Raw genomic sequence first — 24,941 nt, forward strand, 5'->3', positions numbered from 1 at the left:
AAGAAAGAACCCCACACCCGCGCCGCGCCCGGCGCGCCCGCCACTCGGCCTACGGACCGGCAGGTCTGCGTGCGCCCCGCGGCCTCCGCCCGGAACCAGGGTGGCCGGGCCCGGGCCCGAGGGTGAGCGCCCCGCTCCTCCTCACGTGGGGGCCACCAGGGGGCTCGGGGGCTCCCCGGGGCGGGCGCCCAGCGTGGAGACTCCCCGCGGAGGACGGGGGCAGACGCGGCGGGCACGAGCCCAGCCGGTCCTCCACCCGCCGCGCCGGGCCCGGCTCTCCCGGGGCGCCTCCCACCCCAGCGGCCGGGAGACAGTCCCGGGCCACAGAGCCAGCCGCGCGCGCGCGTGCGCTCACGCCCAGCCCGGGCCGCTCATCAGGCTTCACTGCCGCGACACGGCGTCGGCGATCGGAACCCAGCGCGCGCGGTGGGCGCCGCCCCGCCCCCCGTGCGCCCCGTGCGCCCCACCCCCGCCCCCGCGCGCTCTCGGGGTCCCCCTCAGGGCGCCCCCGGGAGGCTCGGCCCCGGCTCCGCTTTCGGGGTGCGGGGGCCCCGGGCCGGGCCGCTAGGCGGCTTTCTTGGGGGGGCTGCCCCGCGCGCCCTCCCGGGCCCGCCTGGGCCGCGGCCCCGGGTCCCGCTCCGAGGGGGGCGCGGCGGGGAGGGCGCTCGGCCTCCTGGCGGCGGGCGGCTGGGCCGGGGCGGCGGTGGCGGACAGCGCCCGGTGCCGGTGGCCGGGCGGCCCCGGGGCGGCGCCGGGCGGGCGGAAGGTGGGCAGGGAGTCGCTCCTGGTCATGTGCGCGCCGCCGTCCTCGGAGGGGGGCGCGCGGGGCTCCCGGGGGCGGGGGGCCGGGCGCTCGGGCTCCTCGGGGAGGCCGCCGGGGCCGCTCGGGGCCTTCTCCGGGGGTGCGGCCGAGCGGAGGGCGCCGTGCCCGGCGGCCGAGGGCGCGCGCTTCAGGAGGCCACCCTGGGCGGCCTCGGCCGGCGGCCTCGACGGGGCGGGCGCCTTCCCCGCGGGCTCCGCGGCGGCCCTGCCCGCCGCCCCCGGCCTCTCCGAGGCTGTGGCCCGCGGGTCGCCGCGCGCGTGGGGGGGGCCGGGCTCGGGCGCGGGGCTGCGCGCGGCCGGGGCGCAGGGCGCTTCCGCGCAGGTCCGGCCCTCGGGCCTCCCGTTGGCGGGCGCGGCCGGGCTGCTCGGGGGGACGCAGTCCTTCTCCGCGGGCGCCCTGGGGGGCTCGGGGGGGCCCTGCGCGGACGCGGGCTCGGCGCGCGGCGGGGGCCGGAGGGCGCCCCGCTCCGCCCCGGGCGGCGGCAAGCACGCCCGCGCGCCCCCGGCCCTCCGCCGCCCCGGGGCCGGGGTCCGGGCCGCTGCGGTCGGCGGGCGCGGGCCCGGGGGAGGCCTGGGCGCCCGGGCCGGGCAGCTCTTTGGCGGTCAGGGCGAGCTGGGGGCCCCCGGGCGTCGCCCCGGGAAGCGGCGGCGCCTTCTCCTCCGGCGCCCGGGGGCTCGGTCTCTGCAGGGCGGTGGACGCGGGCGGCCTGGCCGGTGCGGGGTCCGGGCTGGGCGCCGCGCTCGCCTCTTCCCCGCGGGGGCTCCGGGCGGGAGCGGCGGGGGGCGCGGGCGGCGGCGGGGGCGCGGGCGTCCTCCCCGGCCGGGGGCCTCGCCTCCTCGTGTCCGTCTTTCGGGCTGGGGCTCGCGCCGGGCCCCCGCGCCTTCTCCGCGGCCGGGGTCCGCGCGTGGAGGTCCGGGCGGGCGGCTCCCCCGGAGGGCAGGGCTTTGGGGTTGGCCCCGGGCCTGGCGGCGTCGGGGGGGCTGGGCGCGCGCGGGCCTCCTTCGCGCCCTTCCTCCAGGCCCGGCCTTCCTCCGGCAGAGGCTTCCCTGGGGGCCCGGGGGGTCGCCGCGGCGTCCGCGGGGCCGTCGGGGCGCGCGGGGCCCCCCTCTCCCGGCCGGGGCTGGCTCTCCTGGGCGGCCAGCGCGCTGCGGGTGGCGGGGCGGGCGGCTCTGCGCGGGGCCGGGGGCTCGGGGCCCCGGGCGGGGGGTGGCCGGTGGGGCTCCCGCAGGGGGGGCTCCGGCCGCTCGGGCTCCCGCAGGCGGGGCTCCCGCAGGGGGGGCTCCGGCCGCTCGGGCTCCCGCAGGCGGGGCTCCCGCAGGTGGGGCTCCCGCAGGGGGGGCTCCGGCCGCTCGGGCTCCCGCAGGCGGGGCTCCCGCAGGGGGGGCTCCGGCCGCTCGGGCTCCCGCAGGCGGGGCTCCCGCAGGTGGGGCTCCGGCCGCTCGGGCTCCCGCAGGGGGGGCTCCCGCAGGGGGGGCTCCGGCCGCTCGGGCTCCCGCAGGCGGGGCTCCCGCAGGGGGGGCTCCGGCCGCTCGGGTTCCCGCAGGTGGGGCTCCCGCAGGGGGGGCTCCGGCCGCTCGGGCTCCCGCAGGCGGGGCTCCCGCAGGTGGGGCTCCGGCCGCTCGGGCTCCCGCAGGCGGGGCTCCCGCAGGGGGGGCTCCGGCCGCTCGGGTTCCCGCAGGTGGGGCTCCGGCCGCTCGGGCTCCCGCAGGCGGGGCTTGCTCATCCTCAGGCCCGCGGCCTCGCAGGGCCTCGGGGGGTCGCCCGGGCCGGGGCCGCGCGCGGGCGCCGAGGCGTGGGGTCCGGACAGCAGGGCGATGTCCAGCGTGCCCTCCAGGGGCTTCAGGCAGGACGCCGCGCGGCCCTCGGGCTTGTACTCCGACGGGCTCTTCCTGACGGGGGCCTCGGGGTCCAGGCCCGCGCCGGGCCGCTCCGCGCCGCCCTCCCCGCGGCCCGCCAGGGCCTTGAGGGGAGCGAAGGCCCCGCCCGCCCTCGGGACGCCGGGGGCCGGGGCGCCGGGCCGGGCCGGGGCTCCCGGCGGGGCGTCGAGGGGGCCGGCGGGCGCCCGGGGCGCGGGCGCGGGGCGGGGGCCGCCGTCCTGGCCGGCGGGGGCCGGCTGCCCGCGGAGGCGGCCGTCGGGCGGGTCGTCGCGCCGGCCGTCCCAGGCCGGGGGGGCCCGGTCCGCGCCCTGGCCCCGCGCGTCCGCGGGCGGGCGGCGGGCGTCGCGCCGCAGGCTCCCCGCGGGCCCCGCCCGGGCCGCCCCGTCGTCCGGCGCCGCGGGGCGGCCGCCCCCCGCTGGGTCCTCCGGGCGGGCGGCGCGGCGGGGCGCGGGGCGCTTGAGGCAGCCCTGCTCCACGGGGCGCGCGCGGCAGACGCCGCCCTCGTCGGGGCCGTGCGCGGGCGGCTCGCGCGGCGCGGGCTCGGGGCGGCGCGGCGGCTCCTCGCGCGTCACCTCCAGGCCGGGCCGGCGCGCGCCCAGCAGCTTCTTGTCGGCGCCGTAGGCCGCGCCCAGCTTCTCCTCGGACTGCACGCGCTTGAGCAGCGGCGAGCGCGGCGGCTCGGCGCTCTTGGGCCGCGCCCCGTGCCGCGCCAGCGCGGGCGGCGAGCGCCCCGGGCCCGCGGGAACGGCGGGCGGCGCGCCCTTGGCGGCGCCCGGCACGGGCCCGAGCAGCGGCGACGGCGAGCGCTGCGGGGAGGCGGGCTGCGGGCTGGGCGAGGGCGTGCGCGCCAGCGGCGACAGCGGGATGCTGCCCGCCGAGCGCCGCCGCCCCGAGCGGTACCGCGCGCCGCCGCCGCCCAGCTTCGGCGCCAGCCCGTGCAGCGTGCTCGGCCGGACGTGCCCCGACCCCGCCGGCGAGTTCGGGGCGCTGGAGCTCGGGGAGCTGCTCTGGGAGGAGGGCGTGCCTGCGGGGGAGAGGCGGGCGCGTGAGCGCGGGCCCGCACCGCCCCGGCCTCGGCGGGAGCCCCGGCCTCGGCGGGAGGGCGCCCCGTCCGCCGCCCCCCCCGCCCCGCCCCGCCCCGGGGGGCGCAGGCCCCGCTCGCCCGACCCCTCACCCCATCCCCACCCCGGGGGGCGCAGGCCCCGCTCGCCCGACCCCTCACCCCATCCCCACCCCGGGGGGCGCAGGCCCCGCTCGCCCGACCCCCCCCCACCCCATACCCACCCCGGGGGGCGCAGGCCCCCCCGCCCGATCCCCCCACCCCACCCCGCCCTGGGGGGCGCAGGACCCGCTCGACCGACCCCCCACCCCACCCCGCCCCGGGAGGCGCAGGCCCCGCTCCCCGACCCCCTCCCTACCCCCTCCCCACCCCGGGGGTGGGGGGCGCAGGGCCCGGGGGCGCACTCACCCGAGGGGAAGTCGGGGGTGGAGCGGTAGCTGGGCGTCGGGGAGCGCGGGGACAGGCTGTGGGTGGGGGAGCCCGGGAGGCTCTCTCCCGACGACAGGGACCGGTTGAGGCAGGAGAAGCTGCGGCTGGTGTGCAGCAGGGGCGAGGGCTGCTTGGCCAGCTTCTTGAAGAGAGACCTCCTCCTGCGGTGGAGACGGGCAGCACGGACGGGCTCGCTTCGTGTCCACCCCGCCCGCCCGCCCCCACGAGCGCCCACCCGGCCTGGGGGGCGGCTGGGCTGGCGGGGAGCCGGGGCAGATCCGCCCCACGACAGGACGCCACTCCCTCGTGACCTAGGAGGGAACGGTCTAATCCTAGCTGTTCAAGGAGGCTGGGACGTGAGGCTCGCGGTTCAAGGCCAGCCTGGGCGGGGAAGACTGTGGGACTCTTTATCTCCAATTAATCACCTAGAAATTGGATGCGGAGCTGTGATTCAAGTGCCAGAGTGTCAGCCTTGAGCAGGAATGCCCAGGGGCAGTGCCAGGCCCCGAGTTCAAGCCTCAACACTAGCGAAGAGGAAGGGGGGGAGGAGGAGGAGACGAGGACTCTGGGACTGTTGTCCTGCCGCTTCACCTAATTCCAAACACTTTGGGGGGAAATAGAGATGCCAATACATGTAAGACCTACTAGCTAATTAGGTTTGGGTAAGAGTCTTCTTTCTGTGAAAGCTTCTGCGCGCATGCCCCATCGACAGCAGCATGATTTAGTCAAGAATAATACAGAATAAATGCATGGGTGCGAAACCCTTGGTGCAGATGCGGATTCCGCCGTGGGGAGACCCTGGGCAGAGGCTTTATCTGTGGGGGGCTGTTTGCTGTGCTCATCCCATGGGGGGCTCTTGAATATTCCCCACAACAACGCAGGCCGTGCGTACACGGAAGACACCGGGCGAGGTGATGTGGGGACTTTCCTATCCGTAGACGGCAGACACCGTGCCGCGGACGCGTTGCACACTTCGATAAAAATTAATAAAGAGGGCTGGGGATATGGCCTAGTGGCAAGAGTGCCTGCCTCGGATACACAAGGCCCTAGGTTCGATTCCCCAGCGCCACATATACAGAAAACGGCTAGAAGTGACGCTGTGGCTCAGGTGGCAGAGTGCTAGCCTTGAGCGGGAAGAAGCCAGGGACAGTGCTCAGGCCCTGAGTCCAAGGCCCAGGACTGGCCAAAAAATAAAAAAAAAATATTAATAATAAAGAGTAATCCAGCTGCCCCGGGCTCATCAGCTCGTGTGGCGGCCGGAGCTCTTCTGCTGTCGAGGTGAGCTTAAGCAGAAAGTTGTAACGCTTCTATGCCTTCTAGAGTGACTCATTCTCCACAGCCTAAAGCCCCGGCATAAAGCATCACCCGAGAGCGCGGAAGGAGCCCGAAACTCGTGGGAACACCCTGCTTCCTCGATGCTCCCTCAGAAAAACGAATGAGAAACGACCTCCCATGCTTTGCCCCTTTGCTAAATCACACGCCTACTTCACTGTGTCTACACTGGTCTACCCGTAGGATCCTGTGGATTTGCTACCGGGGAGAATGAGAATCACGCTCTCCTACAATCACTGACTCCCACCGCCTCCTGCGGCCTCTTGTCCTCCCAGCAGAGCCGACTCCAAAAATGTCGCTTCTAGAAGCAGCTCGTGGCGAGTGTCCTCAGCACCGCTGGACTAGGGAAAGTATCATTCTGCTTTCCTTCTTGTGTCATGTTTTCCCAGAGCCAGTCACGCACTTCCCATGTGCCCCTTCTCCTCCGTCTCTGCTGACAGCCTTCATCTGACCACTGTGTCGGGGGCCAGCGTGAAGGAGACAGACTACAGAACACAGAAGCCAGGGCCGCCCGGCGGGAAACGCCCCGTCCAGAGCATAGCCGGCCTCTCCCTCCCGTGCACAGGACACGGGCCAACACGCACTGCCCCACGCCCCAGGCCATCGTGTTCGCCTCGCTGGGCTCCTGTTACTTAGAAAGAGCCCCTTTACGTTTAGGGTTGTGTTTGGAAGCTTCAAGGATGCAGCTGTCTTGGTATGTCTGACATTAAAAAACAACCATCATGGGGGGGGGGGGGGAACGAGGAAGGGGTAACATTTTTGGACAAGAAATATACTCATCGCCTTACTTATGTAACTGTAAGCCCTCTGTCCATCACCTTTACAGTAAAATTAAATTCTGAAAAAGCCATATTGACATTAGTAAAGTGCATTTAAAATGCACATATAATGTGTAAAAAGCTGCCTGATGGCCCAGTTCCTGAAATCCACCTCTACTGAAATCAAGTCTAGAGGCTTAAAAATTAGCAAAGGGAGACTGGGAATGTGGCCTAGTGGTAGAGCGCTCGCCTTGCAGACATGAAGCCCTGGGTTCAATTCCTCAGCAACACATATATAGAAAAAGCCAGAAGTGGCGCTGTGGCTCAAGTGGCAGAGTGCTAGCCTTGAGCTAAAGAAGCCAGGGACAGTGCTCAGGCCCTGAGTTCAAACGCCAGGACTGGCAAAAAAAAAAAAAAAATAGCAAAGGGCTTCTTACAGAACTCACCGGTGATCAAAAGTAATAGAATCTTTGTACTATAAAATATGCCAATAATTTTCCTATGAAAAAGAGCGATATTGGGGTGGTAATATGGCCTAGTGGCAAGAGTGCCTGCCTTGTATACATGAGGCCCTGGGTTCAATTCCCCAGCACCATATATACAGAAAATGGCCAGAAGCAGCGCTGTGGCTCAAGTGGCAGAGTGCTAGCCTTGAGCAAAAAGAAGCCAGGGACAGTGCTCAGGCCCTGAGTCCAAGCCACAGGACTGGCCAAAAAAAAAAAAAAAAAAGAGTGGTATTACAAATATGAACAGGCATGTGTAAACTGTGGTATAAAATTTCTCGTACTGAAACAGATCTCTCCAATACGTCAGTGTGTTAAGGAACAACTTTTCTCCTTGGGTGTGCGTCAAACTTGGGTAGAAGATGGATTTAACTAACCTTTCTAGACTTTCCTTCTTCTTGGACTTCTTGCTCCGCCTCACCATCCGGCTCTTATAGCTGTTTCTCCGGGCCGGTCCTGTTTTGATTGATGTGTTTTCAAACGGGGTCGTGGTGATTGACACCTTATTTCCGCTCTATTCAAAGAGAAAAACAAGTGAGGTGGTATTACAGAGAAATGCTATAATGAAGCAAGACCTGAACTGCGATAAAGACGGGAGAACCAAAGCGATGAGGACCAGCATCCCAAAGTCCCTCCATTTCCAGACCCCGCTGCCCTCACGGAAGCCGGCAATTCCAGGGGCGTGGTTGGCAGCAGAGGCAGTGCTTTCCAGGGTGGGCTGTGGCCCACCGATGGGATTCCCCACTCGAGCCCATAGTCACAGGGCACCAGCGAGCGCTGAGGGCTGGGGGCTGCCCCCCACCTATCTCACTCCTCAGTGCTCGTCTGGGGCGCCTTGGCCCTGAGCGGGGTGCATGGGGAGGCCTCTGTAAACGACGGGGAGCTTCACTCGCACGTAGCCAGTAGAAACGGGCCCACTGGCTGTCTAGTCTTGCTTGATACATTTTTCTTGTTTTTTCTCCATTTTTGTGTTTTTCCTTTGGCCTAGAAATCATACAGCAGCAAAACCGAATGAGACGTTGATGCTTACTGACTCTTAAAAGGTTCTTTTCCTGTTATCATAAACCCTGTCGGCCTGCGGAGAGCTAGAGCGGGTGTGCCCGGCCATGGGAAGTCTCTCTCCGCAGGCTGCTCGCAGTGAGGTGTGCTCCTTGGTCCTGATCCGTTTCTGTGTCTTCTCGCTGAGTTTTGACAAGGGGCGCGGTGGGCAGCCCGAAGCACAGGGTAAAGCAGGGAATTAGCAGCCGGGCCCAGGGGTGCTGGGGGCAGGTGCTCAGTTACTCTGACTTCCCCAACTTCTTGAGTTTCCTAATAGCCAGGGGACGGACATGTTCTTTCTAAGCCAGAAGTGGCTCTGATTGCCTTGAAAACCCAAGCACCGCGAGGAGGGGACAGAGGCCTTTCCTGGAAGATTCCCAGTGGCTGGGGTGTAAATGGTATCGAGTTCTAGGAAATTAAGTGTGGTGGGAACAGTTGAGAACACAAGTAGTAACTTTGAATGATAGCCGCTATTCCCTTCCCCCAAACGGGAGGCATCTTATGCTTAGTAAGGAAAAAGAAAGGAAGTATAAATGAAAAACCCAGGGTCTTGTGTATGCTAGACCAGCATTGCACCAATAGGTTCTAAAGCTACATCCTCTCATTGTTCGTTCCCGCAACTTGCTGGCCTCTCCTAAGACACGTATAAATACACATGGATGTTTATATGCCTTATAAATATTTTAAATATTACTCTGCAGTTTTATTTTTTTATTTCACATTACATAATTTTGAAAAAGTTTCATCACTGAACATCCCCTAAGAACAAGACTTTTATTGACCACATACTAGACTGCATCACTTGGGTGAGTCAAAACTTATTTAGCTATTTACCTTCTGCAATTATTTTCTATTTCTCAACCCTTATGGATTAAGATCTTCATATTTTAGTTATTTATGTTTCTTTAGAAAATGATTTGTTTATGCCTCATCTCCACTTCAGTATTGACAGGCCATAGCACCTATTGTTGTCTTTCTCATCCTATACATATTATTTAAGAAAACATACCTATTATCCTATTTGTGGAAACTATTTTAGGGAAATGTGGTTTGAGTTCTAATACGAAGATTTTTATCTTCTTCATTCTAAATGGATAACTCATGTATTCTATATGCAGATAAAAACTTTTAAAGTGTACCTTTACTCTTATAGTAGAGATGGACATTCTGTTTTCTAAATGGAAGATCCGGCTACTAAGTATGTAAGATCTACTATTGGAGGTTTGAGGGTGGGGTCTTCTGGGATGACAAGTATCGGTTTTCCTGTTGTGAAGGGAAAAGGACCACAGGTGTGGCTGAAGTCCGCCACTTAGCGACGCTTCGCTTCATTCCTTTTCCCTTCCCTACACTGCGTGGTCCACCACGCCAGAGGGTTATAGAGGATGCCCTGTAAGACTAAGGACAACGGAACTCAAAGCCTCATCCGGTATTACTGAGCACAGGTCACAGAGCCCAGTGCAAGAAGATTTCAAGCCCTGTTCTCCTGTCTCCACCCCCCGCCCCCAGTGTTTCTCCCTCGCCACCCCAGTCCTTCTGGGTGTGGTACGTCTCTTCCTGGACAGCTCTTCTGTGCTTGGCTCTCAGTATCACCAGTGGTGACGAAGAAGCGGGGATGCTACCGGCGGGCGGCCTGTCCAAATGCTCAGATCTTGAGGGAGATGGAAACCGCCTAAAGCTGGGCGAGGTAACTGTAATGCAGATCCTGAACACTTCACACCAGAAAAGAGTGAGGAGCAGGCCTTGGTGAGAGGCACGGGCCCCGGGCCCTATAACAGTGCCCTTCCCCAACACAAGCCGGTTGGCTGTCTTTCTGATTTTACACACGGCTATTTGAGAGGATAACTCACTGGATGTAGGCAGATACCTCCGCGGTAACTCCTCTAAGGGGGAACATACAAAAACTGTAGCATGCAAATATTACATTGAAAGCATTGGGGGGGAAAGGGTACTTAATTGGGGGGGAAGCTATTTGGGAAGTCTGCCACCTGGTGGCTCTATCTGGCAAGTGCTACCTGAATGTGGATGAATATAATTATAGACATGTAGCTTACAGGTTTATACTCAATTAACTTCTCTTGATAAATGAACAACTTCTTAGAGAAATTCTATGGCACAACTGTTTAAAAATAATAGCAGCAACAACAGAAATGTAGTCAGCACACTAGTAAATGTTCAATTAATTCACTTTTACTTAAAACTCTATTCAAGCGTGCTCACAGTGAGAGGGAAATGATTTTAAGCTGGCTGAACTGTGTCCAACAGCAGAAGTCAGACTGTCCAGCTCCTCCTCACGGTCTGACTGCGTCACCTGAGCGGTCAGTCTTGAGGAACTGGTCGGGTTCTGATGTGCCTGCCTTTCTCTGCCGAGCACAGGTGGGGAGCTGGCCTTTCCTGTGCATCGTCTCTCCACAAAGCCAAGGCTCCAAACTCTCGGCTCGTTGCATGTGTCCTGACCTTGCACAGATTCTCCCCTACTGCTTTTTCATACGATGACGACTCTCCATGCATCTATCAAGGCCCTGCACGGTCAACCCCCAGTTCTCTGATGCGATTCCTATGCGTCCTCTGCCCTCTGCCATGTTTACAGGCTGGTCCTTGGGCTGAGCACTGGCTAGAGCCTGGCAATGCCGCTCTGTCCCACTGTGAGCTTTAGACTATAGGGTGCACTGGCAATTGGCGGCTGCATGTGTGTGGTAGCGGTTGTGCACTGCAGGAGTGCACATCATCTTCGGGCCCCCAGCAGACAGGCTGGAGCGCCTTGTTCAATTTTCTCTGTTTCTTTTTTAAACAAGGACATTTATATTCGAACATTCATCACTTCTTCCCCAGAGGATAACTGAGGGTGATCTGAGTTTATTTTCGTCAACCACAATAGAGCCTGACAGGTACCAACTATTCTGGCTTTACTAACTGTTCTTCTGATGTGTCATTTTTGTGTGTCCTTTCCAGTATTCCCATAAGTGCTGCACATACCCATGGGGGGGGGGTCGACATTTATGAAAAGATACTATTTGGTGGCCCTCATTTCAGTACCTAGCATCTCCCAAAAGGCATAGAAAGGATACTTCTAAAGCAGGAGCTCATGAAGTTTTAGGGCTTTTCTTATGCCTTGGGGATTTAAAATAATGCTATCCTTAGACAGTAACCTGGGTGAATGCAAAGGCTGGACTGCAGAGGGTAAGCGTGGAAGGCTACGATGGAAGCAGGGACCGTGCTGGGTCAGGCTGCGGAAGGTAAGCGTGGAAGGCTACGATGTGAGCAGGGACCGTGCTGGGTCAGGCTGCGGAAGGTAAGCGTGGAAGGCTACGATGTGAGCAGGGACTGTGCTGGGTCAGGCTGCGGAAGGTAAGCGTGGAAGGCTACGATGGAAGCAGGGACCGTGCTGGGTCAGGCTGCGGAAGGTAAGCGTGGAAGGCTACGATGTGAGCAGGGACCGTGCTGGGTCAGGCTGCGGAAGGTAAGCGTGGAAGGCTACGATGTGAGCAGGGACTGTGCTGGGTCAGGCTGCGGAAGGTAAGCGTGGAAGGCTACGATGTGAGCAGGGACCGTGCTGGGTCAGGCTGCGGAAGGTAAGCGTGGAAGGCTATGATGGAAGCAGGGACCGTGCTGGGTCAGGCTGCGGAAGGTAAGCGTGGAAGGCTACGATGTGAGCAGGGACCGTGCTGGGTCAGGCTACGGAAGGTAAGCGTGGAAGGCTATGATGTGAGCAGGGACCGTGCTGGGTCAGGCTGCGGAAGGTAAGCGTGGAAGGCTACGATGTGAGCAGGGACCGTGCTGGGTCAGGCTGCGGAAGGTAAGCGTGGAAGGCTATGATGTGAGCAGGGACCGTGCTGGGTCAGGCTGCGGAAGGTAAGCGTGGAAGGCTACGATGTGAGCAGGGACTGTGCTGGGTCAGGCTGCGGAAGGTAAGCGTGGAAGGCTACGATGTGAGCAGGGACCGTGGCTGGGTCAGGCTGCGGAAGGTAAGCGTGGAAGGCTACGATGTGAGCAGGGACCGTGCTGGGTCAGGCTGCAGAAGGTAAGCGTGGAAGGCTACGATGTGAGCAGGGACTGTGCTGGGTCAGGCTGCGGAAGGTAAGCGTGGAAGGCTACGATGTGAGCAGGGACCGTGCTGGGTCAGGCTGCGGAAGGTAAGCGTGGAAGGCTACGATGTGAGCAGGGACTGTGCTGGGTCAGGCTGCGGAAGGTAAGCGTGGAAGGCTACGATGTGAGCAGGGACTGTGGCTGGGTCAGTCTGGTCTGTGTGAAAAGGGAGGGGTGAAGACAGATTTCAGCCAATTGCTCACATTTGTAGAAAGATGGATGCTAACCTAAAAGTCAAATGAAAGCCGTTAACTCCTTGTAGCAGGAAAGGGATTAACTCCTTGTGTGGAGGGATTCATGTCGCTACTGGGAAGGTGAACCAGATAACCCAGTGTCTGTCGCTCCCTGGGTCTCAAGGATGCTGACAGTCTGGACAGATTTCTCTGTGTATGTAAGGTGAAACTTCCACAGCAGGTCTACGTGGAGACAGTGGGGGAAATGAAGCCTGGCGTGAATCTACGAGACAGAAAACACTTACTATGTTTATTAACTCAGCCGCACATACTACACGTGCCTGTGGCCCTGCGCGATGGCCGCCCTGCCTTCTACAGAGCGCTCGCGATCCCGCAGCGAGGACCCTGCGGGGAGAGAGCCGCCCTGCGGCCGAGCCCGCTGTGGACGCCCGTCACCCTGACGCGCGGTGTTCACGAATCCTCGGTTACAGCGGGAAGAGAGCTCGCGATTACACAGCTCGCTGGGAAGGTAATTAGATCCCTCCTCTGCCCTTTGGGTCCTTACGCTGGTTACCCCCTCTGAGCGCTTGCTTTACGAACCACAGGCAGGGTCCTCGGCTTGGAGGCCGGGCAGAGCACAGCGTGGCCTCAGAGGGCGCCGGCCCCCCGCCACCGCCACGGCCCACGCGGGGGCCCACGGCGACGGCAGCCGGCCGGGAAGGCTGCGGGCTGCGCGCGGGGACCCGGCTAGAGCCAGAGGAGCCAAGGCGGCCCTCGGAGGACCATCTGATCCGCTAAGACCCTGCCAGAAATCTCCAGAGGGAAAGCCACACGCGGATTTCACGGAGGCACAAATCAAAGTCCAGAATCAGATGAAGATACAAAACGAGTCACACAAAACGTGTTCTGTGATGTCCCAGCAAAATAAACAAGTGGCGATTCCCTCAGAAGATATTGTTCATGGTTTGTTGTGTCGTCTGCTTTAGTGAGCAGATGTAGGATATGGTGTAAACATGGGCTGTGGCAGGAGCTATTTTTGCATATAATATGTATTATTATAAAGAATGCAGAAGCCAGGTATAAAGTACCATCAGAAGTCTTTCTCAGTGTTTTAAGAGTCAGCGATGCTGACTCCAAGGGAATGTATGAAGCCCACCTACAGACTTATACTCCAACAGCGTTTTGGAGACAGTGAATTCCTTTGTCTGTTGCCCTTGAAGTCTTGAACAACTGGAAAGACTTATACATTGGATATAAGAGACAAACACTTCAGCACATCCCCTGAGCCTTTATCCCCAGAAGAACGGCTCTGCTGTCAGGGAGCGCAGGGCCAAGAACTGCTGGGGAAGCAGCTAGCCAGAGTCGTGAGCTTTTGCTTTTTGTTTCTTAAGTTCATTTCGATGACTTTCACAGCCACAGGCCTGCTTGGTCAGCAGTCCTACTGGGCTTCCCACGTCTCAGATATTTAACGGAGAGAACTGCTCCATCTCATTACCAGAGACAGAGGCCCAGGGAAACTCAACACCTCAGTCTTACCCATGCAGGCATGGGACATTACAGAAGGCACAGAGCACACGGGTGGGACAGCACCAGTCACCTTAGGGTGATTGCTATCACACACAGGCATGTGCGATTAGACACGAATTGGGACCCAACGGAAGTAGCAACCTGGTCCTTGCCTTCTCACAGTCTTTTGGGAGAGCAAGCCAAGGAGAACCTCATGGTCCATCTTCATGCTTCGAATTTGAGCCTCAAATCCCCACAGGCCCTGAGCCTGAGATGAAAGGCTCCCCAATGCTGCCAATTCATCACTAACGACTCTCATACTAGATCTCAGACGATACATATACCTCCGAAACATACTTACGTGAACTAGCAGATGACAAAGGAAGAGAAAAGTCATTTAACCACACTTGGTTTCAGAACATCTGCGTACTTACTACCTGTACTTCCTTCAGTTCCTCACTTTATTTCCAGTCCCGCCTCAGTGCCACTCCGCTGGGGTGCCTCTCCCCAGGGCGGAGAAGAAAGCCTGCCCTAAGTCCCGCGTGGGTCGTGGCCACCACGAGGGCTCAAGAACATCAGGGAGGCCCCCACACGGGCTACAGCACACTCTGCCTTGTCTCCTTAGGAGGACCGTGGGCTCGCTGAGCCAGAAGCGCTCTGCCCGTCATCCCTGACAGAATCCCGGCACAGTCCTCAAGAAGCGAAAGCCAGTCACAAGCCCATGGAGAGCGAGGACTGTCTTTCCTATCACAGGTAAGGCAACCTTTTCCTGAGAACGCTGAACATCAGATTCAACCGTATTTGGATGGGTGGAGCCTGCAAAGCAAGTATCTCGACAGAGCTGCCCAACAGAAGGGAAACACTGCCGTCTCTCAACTTATTTTCACGGCCCCTGCCACCTGACTCCATGGCTCTACTTAGCTTTCTTGTAACTACGAATCGACCCCCATTTAATTGATACAGTTGTATAGTGAGCCCTTCCTTGCACTTCTTTTTATCACTGCACCTGTGTATATATTTATAGTTCTGTCTACAGAGGAACTCCAACGCCTGAAATAAGCCTTCAGACCTGAGATCATAGTTGAATTCTATGATAGAATTAGTGACCTAAAAGAAAAATTTCTGAAGAAAGTCATCTTTAGGACAGGTGAGTCCAAAATAGATTCCACGATATGGGGTATATAAACAAAGAGTATTTAGAGAGAGAAGCAAAATTCAATGAAGGGATGAGCGTGCAGGCGTAAGACATTCTTTCGCCATGTGGAACGAGAGATTCACACTAGTTTTGTCTATGACTCTCTCTTCAGTGGCAAGGCTGACCACCAGAGGTCTCTCGTGACTCGCTCTTCAGTGGCGAGGCTGACCACCAGGGGTGGGCCTTAGAGAAACTGACCTCTGGGTGCTAATCCCTCACGGTAGCTGCCTGTTCTGCATGCCCGTGACCTCAAGAAGACAGTACCTTGAGTAGGAGCTCTATAACTTCCGTGTGGACAAGTCCATGCACCGGCTCTCCGTTGATGTGCGTGATCAAGTCCCCAGCCTTCAGGCCCGCCTGGTACGCTGGACTTCCTTCTTCTACGTTCTGAATTCCAAAAGGGGAGGACATGTTCAGAAGCACACCAATGACAACTCCCAACACCCGAGTCTTCCATCAGGCTACCCTGCCCCAACTTGCCATCAATCCCGTTCCCAGGAGGAACTCAGAGGCCTGATTCCTAGCCCTATTCTCTTGTTCTAGAAAGGATAGCTGCTATGTTGCCATTTACAAAAAGGTCTCGTGAACTTTGAAAAAAAATAGGGGACAAAGTAATGAAAAAGAGAAGGAAAGAATGTTGTCTACCAATTTGGCCTGCAGAAGTTTAGACACTGGACAGAATTAGGAGCGATGTTTCCTTTGAAATCAACCTCATCTGTACAAAGAGAAAAGGGCGCTGGCAGGTTCCCAAGTGCCAGCTTAACAGCAAATGTGTTGGCCGTGAACTACACTTGAGAGCAGGGATCCCCGCTCCGGGCCGGCTGGACACGAGGGCTGGCGCTCACCCAGACCATGTGGTGCACCGTGTAGATGTCGCTGTCTCCCACGTACACCCGGATGGCTCGGATGGCAAACCCGTAGTTCTTCCCCAAGCTGTGGATCACAATGGGCTGATGCGGACTTGCGGAAGCCGCCGAAGAATCCCGGCTGGGAGAGGAGTCTCTCGAGGAGGATGGGTCCGAGGACAAGGAGTGGGGAGACATGGGACTTCCGAGCGGAGACACCGCAAACATATCTGCAGGAAGGAAGTCAGCCCTCAGAGACGGCCCGGGGCCCGGGCGCCAGTGCGGCCAGCCCTGCCCACGGGAGCCCTGCCGGGACGGGACACCACCACACAACAACCCCCCAGGCCCAACGGCAAAACCAAGAAGCAGACAGGAAAAAAAAAATGCTCGCATTGGCTCTGGCAGGAATTGCAAGACTGAGACCTGTCAGGAAAACAGCAAACGTGCTTCTGTTGACTATTTCAATTAATACTCAACAATTACGAGGTCTTGGTTCTCTAAATGAATTATGAGACATAAAGATTACTTTCTGACTGTGATATGTTCATCTTATGTAATTAATTATAGATCCATGTGATCAAGCATATAGAGAAGAGCGTATGAACTACAGTGAAGACACTGGGCTCGAAATCTTACCCTCAATCACTTCACTTGGCTCCTTCCAGCCATCCATGGCCAGGAGACCAATTTAACTACCCGCTTTCTGATATGTCGTTAAAGTACTATTAATTAACACATTTTAATTGGGGGAAAAACCCACAGATGTGGTGAACTCTCTATAAAATAATTACTATGGTTACAATGGATTCTCTTTATTTATTACCTACAAACATAATTAGTTTTACTGTAGAATAAGGCAGGTGATATAGAGAAATTTAAAGAGCAATTCAGTCCACACCCCAAACACAAATTCTACAGTTTACTAAGCAAACTCTCGGTTTTGAATGCCCGTGGTGAGCTTACTAGGAGGTCGGGCTTTGGGGAGGTGATTATCCCAGAAGGACAAATGCAAAAAGGAGGCCTCAGGGGTCCTGCTCACCCTGTCTGCCTGTGAGAACACGCAGCAGGTGCCACCTAGGAGGAACAAGTCCCACTCAGCAGCACACCCACCAGTGCCTGGAGTGGGGACATGTCTCCAAGATTGTGCACAACGAATTCTGCTGCTGACAAATTAGTAAGTCTAAGGTATCACGTTACAGCAGCCTGAACAGCGAAGACATTAGCATATTTTAATCAGCTCATAGCACTATCAACAGGTCTTCACTGGTTATGGGAATTGGTGTGTGTCTGAGAAATGTAGAGAAGGTGATGGTGTTCAATGGAGGCTTCCTCCAGGACCATGCTGTCAGATCCCCAGTGACTGCGGATGCTCCCAGGGACACGGCGCTCCCCTCCGTGGGCACAGCGAGCTGCAAGTATACACGCGCAGCATGCGAAGACGAGCAGGGCAAAGTGTAGCTACCACTCCCTGTGCTTTTCTGTTCTGATGTCAATGTGACACCCCTCCCCGCCCCCGCCCTGGCCACTTCTCTTCGCTGGCTACCTTCTGCCTAATGAAGAGAGGCACCACAGTAGGCAAGGACACGAACGGGCAGAGGGCAGAGCGGGAGAGCCAGGTGATCCCACGGTGACCTCCCTCATCTCCCCGGCGCGAATCAGCTTCCTCTCTCAAAGGGTGGGCTGTCCCACCCGCTCTCCAGAGCAGACAGGACCCCACCACGCCTCGCTTTCCTGCTGTACAGAGGGACCGTGAACACTAGAGACAGAACGTCACTCAGGAAAGCAATCTACTAGAGTGAGCACTACACCCCAAATGAGCATTTGTTTATATCAAATTTCTTTCTGCACAAATATGAAATTTCAAAAACTGTAAACAATCCCTTTTGTGCACGGCTGCATTCTTCTCAACACAAGCCACCTGCAAACGTAATGCAGCTCTGCTTCCTCCCTTCTGTTGCCATGCCGGGCTGCCACCATCACGAGGGCGTCCTATAGTCCACCCCTAACCAGCGGATCACGTCACGAGGGCGTCCTGATCCACCCCTAACCAGCGGGTCACATCACGAGGGCGTCCTGATCCACCCCTAACCAGTGGGTCACATCACGAGGGCGTCCTGATCCACCCCTAACCAGCAGGTCACATCACGAGGGCGTCCTGATCCACCCCTAACCAGTGGATCACATCACGAGGGCGTCCTGATCCACCCCTAACCAGCAGATCACATCACGAGGGCGTCCTAATCCACCCCTAACCAGTGGGTCACATCACGAGGGCGTCCTGATCCACCCCTAACCAGCAGATCACATCACGAGGGCGTCCTAATCCACCCCTAACCAGCGGGTCACATCACGAGGGCGTCCTGATCCACCCCTAACCAGTGGATACCATCACGAGGGCGTCCTGATCCACCCCTAACCAGTGGATATCATCACGAGGGCGTCCTAATCCACCCCTAACCGGTGGATCACATCACGAGGGCGTCCTGATCCACCCCTAACCGGTGGATCACATCACGAGGGCGTCCTGATCCACCCCTAACCAGCAGATCACATCACGAGGGCATCCTGATCCACCCCTAACCAGCAGATCACATCACGAGGGCGTCCTAATCCACCCCTAACCAGTGGATCACATCACGAGGGCGTCCTAATCCACCCCTAACCAGCGGATCACATCACGAGGGCGTCCTGATCCACCCCTAACCAGCGGATCACATCACGAGGGCGTCCTGATCCACCCCTAACCAGTGGATATCATCACGAGGGCGTCCTGATCCACCCCTAACCAGCGGATCACATCACGAGGGCGTCCTGATCCACCCCTAACCAGTGGATCACATCACGAGGGCGTCCTGATCCACCCCTAACCAGTGGATCACATCACGAGGGCGTCCTGATCCACCCCTAACCAGTGGGTCACATCACGAGGGCGTCCTGATCCACCCCTAACCAGTGGATCACATCACGAGGGCGCCCTGATCCACCCCTAACCAGTGGATCACATCACGAGGGCGTCCTGATCCACCCCTAACGAGCAGATCACATCACGAGGGCGTCCCGGTCCACCCCTAACCAGTGGATACCATCACGAGGGCGTCCTAATCCACCCCTAACCAGCGGATATCATCACGAGGGCGTCCTGATCCACCCCTAACCAGTGGATCACATCATGAGGGCGTCCTAATCCACCCCTAACCAGTGGGATGATCGCAGAAGTGACTAGCCAAGGCAACGTCAGGGTTGTGGAAACTCAACACAATCCAACAAAACTATAGTTCAGCTGTTTCCGGGGGGGGATTAAAAAATGATTTTCCTACCAGTAGGAGGAAGCAGACCCCCTCCCACAGGACTGCAGAAAACTTCACATTCTTCCAGGGCCATCTGTGATGCTCTGCATCTCCAGAAATGCAAAAGTTTACACTCTCTTTGTCTATTTCCTCATTAATTAGCTGTGAAAAGCTATACTTAGGCTTCTAACACAGATGCTGTATAGAGCTTTTAAAAGTATATACATGATATATAGTCTAGAGAAGAAAAATTATTCCAGGGAGGGAAATTCATTATTCAGCTTAGAGCAAAATATAAAATAAAATAAAGAACAACATTCATGGAAAGGAAGATTCCACATTTCCTGATGCAGGAAGCGAGAGGAAAGCCCCTGTCTGTGTCTTTAGAAGCCCCAGGCGCTGTGGGGAGAGTTCGGGGCGGGGGGGGGGGGACAGTCCCGTAGCTCTTCCCTCGGGTTGTGAGGGCTCTGCGTGACCTAGCTTCCCCGCCAGCATTCCGCACGGGGGAAGGGGGGGGACAGGGCACGCATGCACAAGTGCACAGATCACACGATTTCATGCGAGAAGACGTCGCTCTACCTCCTGGGATCATGAGGGACAGGGCACTGGCAGAAAGGGACTTTGTGACTTTGCCCGAGATTTTCTTTCTCTCTGTGCTTTCTAAGCGCTGTCGAGCCACGTGAGAAGTGGGTTCACTGGACGGCTTGGAGGAATGATCTGTACTGTCCACACACTCGCTCCGTCCATTTATCTGATCCAAGTGCTCTGAAAAACTGCCAACTGGACAAAGAAGAAGGAACAAACACATTCAGGAAAATCTAGGACAGGAGAGGCAGAGAAGGGTAAGAAGGGAAGGAAGGACAAATACTGGGAAACATATTCCTGGTGGTAGGCCAACAGGAAAACACATGATTGGTTAAGAGAGAGGAGAGGTGGAAAAGGAAGACATGGAAGAAGTAATTGTCTTGGTTCTCCTTGTACACATGGCTGCTAACTTCTCAATCAATTCTCAATTGCATTTAAGAACAGATATATAAAGCAGCTTCTTTTACCCCCACCTGTCCCCAGAGCAGCATTTCCTCAGTACCCCTGCGATCACCCCACACTTCATGCTCTGGTACTGATTATAGTCAACCATGTTGCTAAAATTTTTTGTCACAAAATCATCCTGAGTCATTCTCTGCCCAAACCTGCATACTTCTCAGACACACCTCATGTGGGCCCAGGCTCAGATGGCAGGTATGCACTACCATTTCTGCTCATCTGCTGAGGTGGTGCGATCACCCCCGTAGCTGGGATTGCAAGTTTCGTGAACCATTACTCTTAACTTCTGTTTTCCTTTGGTTAAAAACCGATAACACATTATCGTCCATCGAGAAGAGGCAATGTTTATCTCATAAATTTTATGTAAAACAGAAATGGAACATTTCTAAATTCTATTATCATAAGCTTTCCGTATTTAAAAATCCCCAACTCCACGAAGATCTTCGTATCTCCAATGCATGCAGAGATTGTAACACCACTGTGCAAGAACCTCCGAAAGTCTAGCCAGAGCATTTAAATATGCCGACCAAGTGACATTCTTTGCCTAGTAGAGAGTTGGCCTAATTCAGTGTAACAAACACTTGAGTTAAGCTGCAATGTTACAACACAGGACTCTCCAGCTCTTGTCCTTCCTAGGCTGTGGAGAGCCACAGACGTGGTCACCGCTGTACGCTTTCCGCTAAGGGAAGCCGGAGACCGGAGGGCAGCGGTGAGCACACTTTCCTGTAATATCCACCTGACCTAGCAAAGAAGACAATGTTAAAGCACATAGCAACAATTTTTTGCTCCTGTGTGCTAACATTCTTACCTAACAGTTTAATTTACTCCTTAAAAAGCCATCACCAGTTACCTGCAGAACTGGTTCAGAATTGCTTCACTAGTCAAAAATTTAATCTCTCCAAACTTGAGCTTGTGGCTGGTGAGTCAGACACTGGCTTTCTCTTTGTAACTTGTTTAGATGTGCCCCACGATAAGCATGAAATGATAAATGTACAACAGACTCTCCTCACAGGCTGGGAATGTGGCTTAGTGGTAGGGTGCTGGCGTAGCATGCACGAAGCCCTGGGTTTGAACCCTCGGTACCCACATAAATAGAAAAGGCTGTGCAAGTGGCGCTGTGGCTCAAGTAGCAGAGTTCTAGCCTTGAGCAAAAGAAGCTCAGGGACAGTGCCCAGGCCTTGAGTTCAGGCCCCAGGACTGAAAAAAGAATGAAAAGGCAGAATCTCCTCACAGTGACGAGTTATTGGGTACATTCAAGCACCATGCCTACCATTTCAAGGATTCAGATATAATGTCATGCAAAGAGAGACAGGCATTAAGTCCACTTTCCCAAGTGTCCCGACACTGTTCCCCCTTCTCTTCTCTCTCCTTCTTCTCTCCATCATCATCTCGTCTCATAGGAGTGCATTTGAGTCTGCACTTCTTTTCTGCCAATGATGGATAATGTCACCTTAATGTTCTCTAGATGTCAAGGGTTCCTTCCTTTTGATGGTGGAGCAATATAAAAACCAACAAATTTAATTTTACTACAGTCACGGTTTTCAGGCTCCCTAATCACCCTTGGCCGTAAGCAAATGAACTCATCTCTGTATCCTGTACAGCCCCCCAGGTCTTTGACTATTTTCAGTGTGTGTACGGGGGGGGGGGGAGAGAGAGAGAGTGAGAAAGGTGGTTTAAACTATTAATCCACATGCATGGCAGGACCCACGCAGAGATTTTTTAATTATGAAAGTAATCAATCAAGTGTTTAGACACCCCTCCCCTCCCTTCGCCTCCTACCTTCCGGGCGGTGATTCCAAACAATTCACCGCATTAAGGACAGGACAGCCAGCTGGGGAACTTTGTAACCAAGAACGCAAGAGACGGAAACATCTAGACGTTCTATGGAAACTAAGAGGAACTAAAAATGATGAGGGATTGTTGAAAAATAGATGCCTCTACACTTATTTCTATGTTGCTATTCTCCTGTCTACAGTTTGAATGAGTGGAATTATCCAATAGCAAGAGACATGAGGTAAAAGAGAAATGAAGAAAATCTGACATTATTTTTTTCCCCAAATGGATTATAATCAGATGTGAAGTTCCTCTCCCCCTCCCTTTCCTTCTCCCTCCCCTCAAGGGCTTCCACTTGCTAGGCTAGTGCTCTACCATTAGAGCCAAGCCTCCGGACAGTTTTTGCCCTAGGTCATTTTCAAATGGGGTCTGGCTTTGCGCCTTGAGTCAATCTAGGACCATCTCCCTCCTTCCTACGGCTCTCTGGGCACCTGGGATACTAAATGGTACCATTCGGCCCGCATTATTTTGTGGCGATGAGCTCTCGCGCTTCTGCCTGGTTGTGGGGCCTTGTTGGGCAGTGGCCCTCTGGGTGCCGGCCTCTTGCGTAGCTGGGAGGAAGGGTCTAGGCCACCAGGCTTGGCAGATCCACATTCTTTAGTAAGGCTGAAATAAACCTAGCTTGTAAATCTGTTGGGGTTTTCTTTTTTTGGTGACATTTTTTTCTAAAATAACGTAGGCTCTGACTATTTACTTAATTTAAAAATGTTGAGGAAAATTCTTGGAATTATTTATGGTTCTCAATATAGCATATTGAATATGGTTTAATGAAAACATTTACTTTAGCAACCCTAAGCCATATCATGTTTCTTTTGTATTTTTTTTTTGCAAAAGCATAAACGTGCACTACTCTATAGGAGGATATACTGTGTATAACACTTTTGATAAACCCAGTGACATGTTAAGGCCATGGTCTGAGGGAACTCCAACAATGTCTTTTGTCTGCCGTGGAGTTATTTTATGTGCAGTGCGGGAAGACAGCACACAGAAGCACACTGGTGTGTGTGTGTTTGTTTTGTCAGTCATGGGGCTTGCACTCTGAGCCTGGGCCCCGTCCCAGAGCTTTTTTGCTCAAGCCTAGTACTGAGTGCCGTTGAGCCACAGCGCACTTGGTGTTTACTGATGGCTGATTGGAGATGAGTCTCAGGAACTTTCCTGCCCGGGCTGGCTTTGAAGGGCGACCCTCAGACCTCAGCCTCCCGAGGAGCCAGGATTCCAGGCGCGAGCCGGCGGCAGAGGCTGCGCATGAGTTCCTCTTCCTCGCTGGAGGAAGGGCTGGAGGCCGGCCCGAGTCTCACAGCGTGAGTCCAGCAGGTGCCACACTGTCAGAGCGGTCAGCTCGGTGCGGGAGGAACGCTCACTTTACACTGTACCCTACGTGTGACTGAGCGTGTTTTTGAATATCGTTTGACTGTGGGATATTGTCTCGCACTCCAAACGCTTGAGTCGCACACGATTCTACAGGACAGACTTCCCCTCCGCAGACCAGCTCTCCCACGCCGCCAGGTTCTGGCTGCTGCGGATCCCGCTGACGCGGGCTGTCCAGGTGAGTCTGGTAAGGTCGGACCTCAGCCAGCGCGGAGGAGGGGGCCGAGACACTGGCCTGTGTTCTCAGGGATCTGTCCCTCAGCCCCCAGTGAGGGGGAATGATGACAGGAACATGAAGGATTCATCCTCACCCGCTGGCCAGGTCGGCCCGGGGGCGGGAGGGGGGGTGGAGGAGGGAGGAGGGTTACCTGAGAGGGTGGAGCTGCTGATGGTGCTGGCTGGGGTGGTGACCTCAGCCTCCTCTTGGGCACATTCTTCCGGAGGAAGAACTGGCTTTCCAGGCTCCTCACGGGGGTCTCCGAAGCGGGGGGTGGCTTGATCTTGCTCCCCCTCTGTTGAAATAGCCAGTTTGGGAAGGAGGCCAGAGCTGAGCTTATGTCTGCTGCTGTCGGTATCTGAAGAGTTGGAGGCTGATAACTGTTGCCTTAATTGGAAACAAAAGCAAGGTCGACTCTATAACCCAAACGCATACGCTGGGAAGAACCAGGTAACAACAAACGGGCATGCCTGGCCTTGACATCCGTAACTAGTGCAACGGCTGCTGAGGCGTGGCGCCGGGCCGGGGGCATCCACGCAGCCAGGGGCCCCGCGGGGCGCAGGGGGCATCCACGCAGCCAGGGGCCCCGCGGGGCGCACACCTCCTCGGGACTCACCCACACCCACTTCCTAGGTCGGAAGTTCTGCAGGAGACTCCGGCATCTGCATTTAACACCCTCCCTCCGGGGGAAACGCGGATGCTCACTAAGCAAAGACACGGAAGCTGCCTTGGCGGCGGCCGCGCCAGGGGTATTTACGAGGCATCTCACATACACTTCAGAGTACTCGGAACTCCAGCTCAGCGGCTCCGTGGACGGCAAAGGCATGCTTTTGGCTTTGTCCCCAGAGTCTTCCTTCTCTTCTCCTGAATTCTGAGTTACTCGATCTATACTGCTGAAAACCTGGAAGGCAAAAGAATCCAGGCTTGTAAGTATCTTCTACAACGAGCTTGTCAGACAGAACCCATGTCTTGGGAGGTAAATAAATAAATAAGTAAATAAAACTGAGTGTATGACTCAAGTATGAACTGTGACCAGCTGTCCAGAAAGTTCTTGCAATGTTGTTTATTTGACTCCTGAAATGAAGGGTCTGAATGTGTATATTATTTCATTTTTCTTTTATAGTGTAAAAGTCCCTCGGCTCTTTCTTGTGTTTCATATGTGTGAACAGAATCCACAGACACATTAGGGTTTCCTGGCCCCAGGAGCAATGCCTTTCTCTGATTGTGGTGTAATCATAATGCTAATAAGAGAAAGGGAACAGCACACAAAGGTCTGCCGGCTACCCGTCAGAGGTAGGAAAACACGGAGTGCAAAGGGAAGAATGAGCGATCCGTTTCCAGATTTGGGTGGGGAGGGCCACAAGGCACAGGGGAGAAGACGGGGTGCACTACGCCCCCGGTGCTAAGCGCCAGGCTACCTTGCTGGGCTTACAAATCACCTGCAGTCAGCCCGGAAGTTTCCTTCAGCGGAGCAGAGCTGAGAGACACACAAGGTCTCCCCGTTTGTGAATCTCTGCTACCTCAAAGGAAAGATGGGCGGCACCAACTGCCCCCGGGAGGGGGGGTGCAC

At 56.8% G+C, this 24,941-nt stretch overlaps 1 protein-coding gene and 1 long non-coding RNA gene across 2 annotated transcripts in view; one reads left to right on the forward strand and one right to left on the reverse strand.

Annotated features, from left to right (window-relative positions):
• Positions 1-564: 564 nt before the first annotated feature.
• LOC125367601 (microtubule-associated serine/threonine-protein kinase 4-like) overlaps positions 565-24,941 on the reverse strand; it is a 258,812-nt gene continuing 234,435 nt past the window's right edge. Inside the window, exons 21-28 of the mRNA XM_048368270.1 lie at positions 24,145-24,272; positions 23,523-23,758; positions 15,623-15,852; positions 15,042-15,164; positions 7,160-7,296; positions 4,169-4,350; positions 1,433-3,724; positions 565-1,361 (exon numbers count right to left, since the gene is read on the reverse strand). Of these exons, the coding sequence (XP_048224227.1) occupies positions 565-1,361; positions 1,433-3,724; positions 4,169-4,350; positions 7,160-7,296; positions 15,042-15,164; positions 15,623-15,852; positions 23,523-23,758; positions 24,145-24,272 (4,125 nt within the window). The remainder of the gene's footprint in view (positions 1,362-1,432; positions 3,725-4,168; positions 4,351-7,159; positions 7,297-15,041; positions 15,165-15,622; positions 15,853-23,522; positions 23,759-24,144; positions 24,273-24,941) is intronic.
• Positions 10,398-12,369, forward strand: LOC125367811. Its single transcript, XR_007214159.1, has 2 exons — positions 10,398-10,997; positions 12,007-12,369. It is a non-coding gene; the product is annotated as an uncharacterized LOC125367811 (long non-coding RNA).

This window comes from Perognathus longimembris, chromosome 19 (assembly GCF_023159225.1).
Source record: "Perognathus longimembris pacificus isolate PPM17 chromosome 19, ASM2315922v1, whole genome shotgun sequence".
NCBI lineage: Eukaryota > Metazoa > Chordata > Mammalia > Rodentia > Heteromyidae > Perognathus > Perognathus longimembris.